The 11,521-nt window shown below is 37.2% G+C and overlaps 1 protein-coding gene across 1 annotated transcript; it reads right to left on the bottom strand.

Annotated features, from left to right (window-relative positions):
* Positions 1-803: 803 nt before the first annotated feature.
* Positions 804-8,830, bottom strand: LOC138114535 (cytochrome P450 2J2-like). Its single transcript, XM_069024064.1, has 9 exons — positions 8,660-8,830; positions 7,486-7,648; positions 6,828-6,977; positions 5,287-5,447; positions 4,219-4,392; positions 3,843-3,984; positions 2,990-3,177; positions 2,715-2,856; positions 804-982 (listed from the first exon to the last, which is right to left on the bottom strand). The coding sequence occupies exons 1-9, from the start codon at positions 8,828-8,830 to the stop codon at positions 804-806; spliced, it is 1,470 nt and encodes a 489-aa protein (XP_068880165.1).
* Positions 8,831-11,521: the final 2,691 nt, after the last annotated feature.

Raw genomic sequence — 11,521 nt, 5'->3', positions numbered from 1 at the left:
GAAGACACTGTGAGTAATAAATCTCTACTGTGCCTACTAAAACAACTGTTGCTATCTTAGTTTATTTTCTTAATTTCTTGAAAAGCTGTTCCTTTCTCTTCAAATAGGAAATTATTGGATCATACAAGAATCCTTCTAAACAGAAGGGAAGGTTTGTGAAAGTGCATGGGCCCGAGTTGTGATGATACTGAGGAAGCAAAAAAAAAAAGTAAGGATTTCTAAATGGGCCATGGTTATGAGAGGCCCCACACTCTGCTCGTTTCTGTGTGTGTGGAGCTTATGCTACACTATATAATGCTTTGTGGGAGAGTGAAAAGCAAAGGAATCAACACTAAGTGTGTGTACACTGTTACCTCCTGCGAGAAGATGTAAGAAAAGACCTGTGGACTCGGAAGAGTAACATCTTACTGAAGAAAATTTTATTCAAGCATCCTTACTGAACAGTTGTGCCATTTTAAGAGTGTGATACCTGACAGAGCACATATGCAGGAAACTACTTGATATGGGCCACTTCTCTAAAATCCTACAGCTAATCCATTGCTACTGTAAGTGTGAAAATACTTTTTTTTTGAAATATTGGGTGTTTGTATATGCTAAAGACTTAAGTATGTGAGCTTTGGCAAGTCCACTTATTTTCATTTCAGAAAGTTCAGTAGATGAGGTCAGACCTCCTAAATAAAAACACTATTCATTTGCTGTGTTGAGCTACCTACATTTGAATACGATTGAGATAGTGAAATGTGTTTTCAAAGGATCTGCAGTTATGAACAGGTTGAAGTCTCAGCATTGTAGTGTGTTGCAGACTAGCGTGGAATAGCACAGAGTTTATATGGATGTGGCTGCAGTATTGCACCCAAAATGTACTCCAGATTGATTTCCTTCACTCCCTCAGGGAGCTGGAATGTAAATGCCCGAAGGAGGCTGGTAAAGAAGATGAACAGTTCAACTCGTGCCATCTGTTCTCCCAGACATACACGGTGCCCTGCAGAGGAAAACCAAGAGAGTTGGTTGAGTAAAGTTAAAGTCTGTAAAAGAATTTCACATGAATTTCTATTGCGCTCCATAAATTCTGTTCATGTAAGATAATTATTTCCTATTTCCTTCTGTAAGGAGAGGAGATGCTTTTGGAGGAGGGAGGGAAACATTTAACTGAGAAACTCTGCATCTCTGTCAAGTGTTTGATTTGGTGTTTTGTTTGGGTTGGTTTGGGTTTTTTCACCCCTGGAGCATGTATGGGATTCTCCCTTTCCATTGTTGGTTCTTGTTCTGTGAGGGCCATGAATTGTTTCTCAGCTAAGTCAGATTTTAAAAATTTGGATTCCATACACTTTAGAGTCTTGTTTCAGTTGTTGAGAAGGGAGGGGCTGGAGCATTGTGGGATGCAGTTCTGAAGCCAAGAAGGATGGAATCAGGATTTCTTTAACAGAAATTTTGAAGGGTGTATTGGGTCCTTGTAGCCCTAGCACTGTCATGAGCAGATGTGTGAGCTAAGGGAGTGAAATATGCAGTGATACATAGACTCAGTGATGCATTCTGGCATATTGTTTTCATGGGTTATTTTAGCATATCTATATATTCCAGACTAAAAAAAAAAGAGATAGATATTCAGAATATATAAATAATCTGATTACATAATCAGAAAACAACCAGAGCAAGTTAAAGAAATAGTCCTATCTCAGGGTTGAAATGGGAGCCCAAATTAGTTGTCTCAATTCATGGTCATTTGGTGAGTGAAAGAGGTAAGATGATAAATACCTGTTCTGCAAAGATGATTTTAGGATTTACAGGCAATTTAGGCAAATTGTTTTCAAATCTGGATTTACCACATTTAATCTGTGTGTTACTCAATATGCTATTTGCTTTTTCTCTGCTAGAAGTGTGTAATAGTGTAATGTCACAGTAACACAAAAAAAGCCTCAGCTGTTTCCCAGTGGTTTTATTGGGAAATTTTTAGTAATGATACCAGTTTCCTGTTTTGTGTTGCTTTTTTTTCACAATCTTTGTATTGGGGAAACTGGTAAACTAGAGAAACTTGCTAGAGTTGTTTTATACTGCTTTTTCACTCTTTTTTTCTTTTTTTCCCCTGCCATATCTTTGCATCCCTGTGTTTTACACTGTAAGTTAGCTAAGTTGTACATTGTAATATGCTTTTGAAAAGTTACAATTTTTTTGGTTGCCAAATAATATTCTACTGAAAATACTGGATTTTGCTAGTTTTCTACAGGTACAAGAAAACATGGTGCTAGACTACTGAGGTGGGATTTAGGAGACTGAGGTTTCATTTCCTACTTCTTCACAGATTTTTCTCTGTGTATTTTGAAAAATCACATTAGTTTTGTCATTGGCCTTTCTGTTTGTAAGGTGAAAATAAATCAATTTCCTGATTTAAGGGAATTACCTTGATTTAACAGGGAATTACCTTGATTTAACACATCAGGAGATACAAAGCTCAGATACCTTTATGGTAGGAAGCCTATGCATGCTGAGGAAAGAGCATTGTGTCTCCCAGCCATACTTATCCTCTGTTTGAATATATGAAAAATACAGATACACAACAATATTTGTGGCTCTTACAGTAGAAGACCTGACTTTAAATCCTTGTGTCAAATACATTTTTACAAATGTATGTTTTTAAAATCTTAGAACTTAGAAGTAGTGTTTTTAACCTTGCAGCAAAATGCAGAGAACAGGAATATTCTAGGTTAGGGTGTTACCTGCTGAGAAAGGTAAGAATGCTTCTTTGTTCACAAAGTTGCCATCCAAATCAAGGAAATGATCTGGGTTGAACTTCCAAGGGGTTGCCCAGTGCTCAGTATCATACACCACAGAGTGCAAATTTGGCAACACAAGTGTGCCCTGCAAGAAACAGCAGAGATCTTGTTTTCCATGCGTGCTTGATTCTTTTTTTTTTAGATTTTCCTTCTATGTCATATAAGTGCTAAATATTAACAGCTCAAAGATTTAAGAAACAGAAGGGTCTCCTCTGTACCTTTTTAATGTGAAAACCCAGCAGAGTTGTACTCCTCAGGCACTGTCGAGGGACCCCAACGGAGGTGACGTTGCTGTAGCGCAAAGCCTCATGAATCACAGCATTCGTGTAGGGCAGCTTCTTACGGTCTTCATAGCTGATGACATGGGAGGGTTCCAGAACAGCCTCTATCTCTCTTTGAACCTTTTCTGCAGAGAAATGAAAATATCTTTTTTTTTTCCCCCCTGCTTTTCCCCCCCATTTTTTTCCAGCAGATTTTTGTATGAGAATGTCCTGTAGGAGGGAAATAAAAGAAATTATGTTGCTATGAAATGCATTGGCGTGGGGTTTGAGTGCTGTGTAGGTTTCAGTTGAGCAAGTGCATAGGATGATGTCTCATTTAAGACATATCCTACTAGGTGACAAGGGTAGTACAGTTCTGTGTTTCAAAAAATGGATTAAAATTTGAAATGGCAGGTATAATTTCCATTGTTTATAAGTATGCATCAGATCAAGTATCTTTAAAAAACTTTTCCACTTTGAAGGTTAGAGGAGGCTAGGTTGCTTATGAAAGGTCTTTAACTTGTTGTTCTGTCTTTCCAACCCCTTCTAGTGAGGTAAAACAGTGGCTACTACTAATTTCTGCTAGTGTTGCTGGTGAACCAGACAGGGAAGCACCTGTTTGTTTCATTTATTGACCTTCCATTTTCTAGATCTTAACTGCTGATGTACAGCATCCTGTATATCATGATGTACATCATTTGAGTGCACAGCTGAGGGATTTTTTGATGTCTTGCAAGTGGTTGAGCTAATTACACTGATGATGTTCATTATGATGTTGAATGGAGTTCTCTCTGATAGTGTTTTTGCTCACCTTGTATTTCTGGGTATTGTACCATGTAGAGCAGTGCCCAGAGAAGGGTTGTGCTTGTTGTTTCTGTCCCTCCCAGCAAAAGATCAACCACAGTCTGAACCATATTGTCTTTATTGAATGTAGAAGTAGGGTTGTCCTTGGTCTGTAGGGTATATTCACAAGAAGACTATGAAATGGATAATTTCAGATATTTCATGAGTCACATAGAAACTGTCATTGTTTAATGAAAACAGTGAGCAACCCACCAAAACAAACACCTTCAGTGCTACACAAATAAAGTGTGCATGTAAAAATCCTTTGGCAGTTACTGAAACAGCAGGTGTTTGTGGTAGGCATTGAAGCCAAGGAAGGGAGAATGTGATAAACAGATACTTACTTTTGTTATTTGAGCCAGGTAGAAGTCAATGAGATCCTGTGGATCACCTGTGTTCTGTCTTTCATGAGCCTGGACCTCCTTGGTGACTAAAGTGTGCATGAAGTCGTTGTATGCAAACACCTCCTGGTGAGGCCCTGGGAGACAGTGCATGAGCCATGGGAAAGCATCATATAGCTGAGGTGTTAAACAGAAAGCAAGGAATGTGAGACCCCAGTTCTGATTCCCTGATAATTGTGAAGTCACTGCAACAAATGGGCAACCAAATTGGGATGAGGGGCAATAGACACAAGTAAAAGAGATTAAATACTGGGAACGTTATTGTATTTTACTTTTTGGATCAATACCTAATAATGTATTACCTAATAATGTAACAGGGGTTCTGAAAATGGGTGGGTAACTGAGTGCTGAATCTGACTCACAAACATATATTCTCGAACTTGAATTTTTTACTGTAATTTTTTTAGCCATCCCTTTATGAAGAACCTGATAGTCTTTCAGAATGCCAGTGTGCCAAAATCTGCACAGTTTAAGCAATAGCTAGGGTTTCAAGAACTTAAAAAATATTCTTCTTGATGGGATGAAGTTGTAACCTGTATCTTATAGGAAGGTCAGAATAACTCAGATCTTGGTAGTAATATGAATTACATGAGAAGCAAGATATCTTTTCAAAAGAACATAAATTTGAAGACTTAGTTCTTATTAACTGCATTTCTGGGTTTGCAAGACTAAATGAAAGTTAAATTTTAGAAGTTGCTTTCATTTTAAGAACTAAGAATCTTAAATGAACAGTGTTCTGCAAATGACTTCTCATTGGAAATCTGTGAAAATCACCGATGATCTAGAATTTTAACTTTAGGACATGATTTACAGACATAAAGAAGGATTAGAAGCCAATAATGACATATAGAAGGTGTGTATTGATTTATTACTTCACTGTAGCTTGTAGAACAATGGTACGTTTGGAAACAGAAATGTTTGTGAATAATTGTCACTGACTTTTAATTTGTTTTGACTTGTCAAGTGCAAATGCACCTTAAGGAACAAGAACAAAAAAAATTAGATTCTTACCCTGCCCCAGATAGTACCTTGAAAATAGATCACAAAATAAATAGCTTTGATGAGTTTGCTGAAAGATTCATCCTCGCTGGAGAAGCGATGACCGAAAACAACAACACAAATGATATTTGCAATTGCACGGACGATGGAAGTGTGGGGGTCAAAAGGTTTGCCTGTGAATATGGGAGGTGCTGTGAGAACTTCTGAATAGACTACAACAAGAAAAACGAGGAAGACCTTTTTTTTAATGGTTAAAACAGTGGGGGATCAGACTACTTTTAGATAAATTTCATGTAAATGAAGCCTGGTTTAATACATATTAACTGCACGAATTGTAAGTGCAGGGAATCTTAATTTTCAATCTGCTCTTTACTCTTGTAAAACACAGTGATTATCAGTTTTGAGAAGACAAACAAAGTCTCTTTTCCTTTCTTTGACTTGTGGTCTGGGCTGTGTGGAAACACAAGCAGTTAATTAGAGCACATGCCTTCAAATATGGAGGTAGATATTTAAGTTTGGCAGTTAAAAACCGAACCAACCCAACCCCCCCAACCCCCAAAAATATTTTAGAGTTTTATTTTCTTAGTTTTGCTGAAATGACTTGTCTCTTTTTGGTTTTCAAGTAGCAACTTAACAATCCAACAATATATGTATTTTTTTCCCACAGACTGAAAAGGCAAAGCTCATATAATAGGGTGGAAAACATCTGCCATTGAAAAGGATTAAATCCAGAAAAAAATAAATTGAGTACACATTTCAATGGCAAGGACAACTTTTGAAGTATACTCCTATGGAAAATGCATCCCTGACTTCAGTCCAATGCTCCTGGTTGTTCTTGGAAAGAGTAAATACATTTATTGAGTTTAAAATTGAGAAAAGATTGCATGGTAGGTGAAGATTTGGGCTGTACAGGGACTCAGAGTATCTGGTTTTTTTAATCTCCTACATTTTAAAGATGTGTGAATGTGTTGCTCTCGGAAAAGAGATGGGCCTGGTCCAAGGAGAGTTGGAGAGAGACCTCAGGCAACCTTTCTGTGTTTTCACATCAGTATGGAAAACGATGTGGATGAGGGATTTGGCTGCTCAGAATATTTATATTTAATTGCTTTATTTTGGCAGCTTGCTAAAATTCTATTGGTTTCTATTTCATCTAAACCTTAAAAAGAAGTTTAGCTGGATAACTGAATGATACATTCCTTGTGCTGGGGTTCTTTCTCTGCCAAATCCTAAAAGTCTGCTGTCCTAGAATGACTTGCAGCAGGTCACACATTGTGTATTTTAAGGAGGGTTTTTCTATACTCCTTGAGTATAAGAATTATTACCAGCTGTGTTGATAATAAACATTTTTTAAACTCTCCTTATTTAAAAAAAACAATTTTATACTACCCACTGTGCAGACAAAACATTTTTTGTAAGAATGCAGTTAAGAAGCCAGTGAAAAGTTCTACTAATATCAAAAATATCTATATTACTTGTAAAAATGTATTGTGAAACTTTTACCACCCCTAACATTTCAGGAAGAGCTCTAAGTGTTGTTCTTCTAGTGAATTTACCTTTTGTGCTTGCAAAGATGTCCACAAGGTGACAGGCCTCTGTTTGAATTTGACGCTCCAAATTGTTCTTACCGCGTGCCAGGCTTCTTATAATTGTCATGCCAAAGCGTCTCTGTTGCTTCCAGGTGTGGCCATTTGTCAGGAAAATACCTGAAAAACACAGAAACACTTAGTTCATTGCTGGAAAGGGAAATCCTTTCACTTCAGAAGGCAAATTTTGATTTAGATGAGGTTATATTTCACTAACAAGATAAAATGATTTTAGAAGCTGGGATTTGGTTTCTGAGGACTTTATGACCTCCGGCTGCTCATAAATGTGTCCTTGGAAACTGAGTGAGTTTTGGTAAAGACAGAACAGCTTTGTTTATAGATATCTTCTACATGCACAGTCCTTTGGTTTAGAAATGATACAATTGAAGGGCAACTTCTCCAGGCAAGTATTCCTTTGGATCTATTGGGTAGGAAAAAGACTGAGTGATGTGCTTTATATGACAAGAAATTTTTGGTTTTTCCTTAACATGCTTAGCTCTGCATGAAACATTTTTGCAATGAAAGCCCAGTTATGCCCTGCTACAGCAGTAGCTGATGTGTGTGCACAGGAAAACCTCTTCCTTCTTTACACCTTGCTCCTGTCTCAGTCTTGTGTAACATCTTATACCTTTCTCGCCCATCATATCCCTGTAGAAAGGGGTGAGAGGTCTTCCAGAAACTTCTTCTGAGTGGGTGACGATGCCATCTTTTACTGCTTTGTATCCATTCAGTACAACCAGAGGTGTCTGTCCCATCCACAGAGTGTAGATGTTTCCATAGGTGTTGGTTAACTGAAGAGTTGATAACAGGAAATTCATAATTATAAACCAGGGGAAGCATGCACTCAAATATCAATTTATTTAAGGGTTTTCTATAGTTGTAACTAAACCTCTTTGTTGGCATCAAATTGAATTGCGTGTTTCAGAAAAAAATTGTCTTTCTGCTCTTAGTGTGCTTTTGGAACAGAACATAATTGTTCTTTATGGAATAGATGCTAAGGACATCTCTCAGAAGAACACCTCTGGAAATTTCACTGCAAGAAAAACAGCAGGTTACTCTGTCTGCTCTGAATCAAAGAACAAATGAATACAGGCAAAATCCCCGAGCTTTTATCTTTATTTTATTAATGAGCCAAAATGCTAACTTAGAAAGAAAGCAAAGAAATGTTCTTGCATTCTTTTCTATAGCTTCCACAGGATTATTCTTATTTTCCTCTGTTGTTGTTCATCATATCATGCTTATATTTTTCCTTGTAATAGCGGGAAGCAAGTTCCTTACTTCTTAAAAATAGTTTTGATTGATTTATAAAGCAGTCGTGCTGTGAACATAACAGCAATCAGATTTTCCTGCTTTGTTTTAGCAGTAACCTGTTTATGGCAGACAAAAAATCCTTTTGCTGTGAAAACAAGAAAAGAAAGAGTCTGTTTAGAGTATGTGTTTGGTCTTCTAATGGAGGTGTTCCAGTGACATTGGGGTCAGGCAAGGGGAGCTCAACTAGAGGTGGCTTACAGGGCTGGATATCAACACAGAAACAGAATGAAACTGCCAAAGAAATACCATTCTGTGACAGTGCTCGTGAGAATGTAACCAAAAAAGAGAGGAAAGTAGCAAGGACTAAAGCAATGTTGATGTTTATTGCTCAGAAATATTTTTAATAATGCAGGGTCCTTAGAGTCTTTGAAACTGGCTGGTAATCGAGCTTAAGGTTTAAAAATTAGCATTTTAGGCTGTTCCAATGCAATGTACAATTTAAGTTAAAATAGATTCAGACTGATTTTCAACCACAGAGATTAAATAAATACCTTACTGAGAGTTTCTCGGCGAAGTTTGAAGTCCAGCAGCCACAAATTTCCGATGATGGGGAGAGGAACTGGTCCTGGAGGAAGCTGGGTACGCATCCATTGCAGCTTTAGGAACTGCAAAATCAGGAGACATACTACTAGAGCTATAAAAATCTCAGTAATCCCCAACATTTTATCAAAATTTGAACTTGTCATTGGGTTTTGGCTTTTCTTGGTCTTGCCTTTTTTTTTTTTTTTTTGTATGACTTCTGAAAATTTGGATTTGTGGATATGTTTCTTCTACTGAATCCAAACTCTTTCTAAGGATCTACCTCCTGTAGCCATCTCTCTCTGACAATCTACAGTTTTCCCAAGCTGAAGTCCTTAGAAAACCAAACTATGTGATCCTTTTTGGTCTGCCAAGCCACACCCACTCTTTTTTTATGATCTGTAATTGTGATCTGTCTCTTTTTTCACTTAGACTTTTGTTTCCTTTTTAGTCTTGATACTGGGTCAAAGTGCCAATTATTGAACAGTTATCCTAGGTTATTAAGAGTTTTGCATAATGGTAACAGCTCAGGCAGTTTCATGTAGTTGAACATTGAAATGCATTCGTTATTGTCATTCTGAAATACTACAATTATTGTATGGTTTCTTTGTAGAAGAAGAAGAAACATCTACACAATACCTGAGGACTCTGAGGTGTAAAAGAATGAATTCATACATGATAAAGCTAAATCATTAATAAGAAAAACAAAAGATAATTGAATAATTTGGAGAGTATCTTGTTTCCCCTTTTATCAGATTCTAGGTTAAATTATGATATTAGGTGAACACTAGTGAGAGTGTCTTTTTCTATCCATCAGATTATATGACTTGTGTTTTCTGATTTTTTAAAAAAACTTAATTTTATGCTAAGTTTTAAAATCTTCTAGTGCAAATTTTGGAGGTGAAACAATGCACAGGTTCTGTTTGATCTGTGGAAAAGAACAAATAAATGGAAGAAAGAGGCAAAACTTTTAATCCTTACTTTTTATTTTTGTGGACCCCGAAAGTTTACAGCAGAGGTTTGTACGGGTGTGTAGCAAACTCTAACCTGACACTTACCTTTCACACTTACTGATATATACACAGTATTTTTCAACAACTTGTTCAAGAATCCAGCTAATGCTGTCTGCAAGTATAAATAGGAGATTAAGGAAATCCATACAATTGCACAAGTTGCCTGTTTCAAAATTTTATCATAATTTCTCTGAGCAGGCTGGCTGAATTTTTCAGTCTGCCCTTTTCAGCTCAAAAAGTTTCTGCAAAATCAAGATTATTGACTGGAATCAATGTCGGTTATGATCCTGAAATATAAAGGTTTAATGCTATGCATGGGCTTCTTAAGAACTGAATTAAACTTCAAGAAACCAAGAGTTACAGGTGTGGACACTCATTTCAGTTAGCTTTCTAATGAGTTCAGTATTTTTGTGTGTGGGAGTTAGTAAAAGAAAATGTGTTAAATACAACCTTGCATTGTTCAGTCTTAAAAAAAAAGTGTAGATGAGAATTTGTCGGTTTGTTTTGGTTTTTTTTTTTTTTTTTTTTGCTCTAGTGGATTGTAATAACTTCAGGTTCTGACAGGAAGCCCAGGGGCAGTTTTGGGGGCTGCAGAGCAGCAGTGGCATTGCAGTATTTTCTTGCCTTACTTTCCTGAGCAGCCACCACTTGACTTCTCTGTGCAGTTCCATGCACCTCTTCTTCTTTAGTGTGCTGCATGTGTGGATGCTTTTGCAGGAAGTGTGGAAGTGGAGCAGCCATCAGAGGCCAAAGAGCAGGCCTGCATGCGTCTGTTATCTGTTTAGGTTTTTTGGGCAGAGAAATGGAAACAGAAAAAATTGATGAGCATCATTTCCAGCAGCATGTTTTTATGAATCTTACAGTTCAAGAGTTAAATAGACAAAAAACAGAGGGAAATAGTTTGAAATTCAATAACTTCTATGGTTTTGTCAGCCAGTTTTGACAGTTCCATATGTATATCAAAAGTTGCAGTGTTACTGAGTTATGCTATTGAGCAGTCATTTATCCACCCATTTTTTCAGAGTTTGATGCTATTTGAGACTTTAAAATGAGTTACCTGATGAAAATATCTAAATAACTTCACTTGCTGTTTGTGTACATCTTAACTTCATTTCTTCATATGTTTTATTTCTCCCCATTTCATTCAGCCAGTCCTGTCTGGTTAAAAGGAAGTGAGTGCTGTTCTATTTCTTATTTGTGCACAGAATCACTTTTTAAGTTTGCAAGTTTTTCAACAGTTAAAGACCCCTGAAAGCTGTTGATGCTCACATACCCATCAGTGAGGGTATGATTTATACAGTTAAAATTACCAGAATTAAGATGAGTTAAGCCTTGAAGTTGCCTATTAATAACAGTGATTATGATGCAACTTAAGAAAAGAAAACAAAAAGAAAAAAAGGGCTTAATGTGAGAGAAATCTGGGTCCAGCTGAGTAAGTCTGGACTCACCAAGAGGTTTGGGCTGAGCCTGACCCCTTGAACTCTGTGGGGAGTGTGTTTTCCTGCTGCTAGGTGAGAGCTGTGGGCAAGCTGAAATACAGTGAAGCAAAGTCATTTCACAAAAGCTTGGGCTGGAGCTCACAAGGAGAGAAAAGGCAAGGAAGCTGTTTCATTACTGCATTTTTTAATATTTTCAGTATATGTGAGCAGTAGCTCTTCACATAAATCTTGCTCGAACTCCTCTGACACAAATACTATTGCAAGAGGTGCATCTCCAATTAAGATGACAGATATTAAGTTTGGTTGTTTTGAGTAGATGAGGAAACCTGCTTTTGCAATGAGGGTTTCAGGCCATAGGAGTGGGAAGCAATGAAGAGCATCT

This window comes from Aphelocoma coerulescens, chromosome 9 (genome assembly GCF_041296385.1).
Source record: "Aphelocoma coerulescens isolate FSJ_1873_10779 chromosome 9, UR_Acoe_1.0, whole genome shotgun sequence".
NCBI classification, from domain to species: domain Eukaryota; kingdom Metazoa; phylum Chordata; class Aves; order Passeriformes; family Corvidae; genus Aphelocoma; species Aphelocoma coerulescens.
This window is presented reverse-complemented; position numbering and strand designations above follow the sequence as displayed.

What these genes read in the sequence shown, in the direction of transcription:
- LOC138114535 (XM_069024064.1), bottom strand. Translation starts at nt 8,830, where the DNA reads ATGTTGGGGATTACTGAGATTTTTATAGCTCTAGTAGTATGTCTCCTG. An exon ending in ACCTGGCTCAAATAACAAAA is followed by an intron (nt 3,985 to 4,218) that starts GTAAGTATCTGT and finishes TATACCCTACAG; the next exon opens with ACCAAGGACAACCCTACTTC. An exon ending in TGGGTTTTCACATTAAAAAG is followed by an intron (nt 2,857 to 2,989) that starts GTACAGAGGAGA and finishes TGTTTCTTGCAG; the next exon opens with GGCACACTTGTGTTGCCAAA.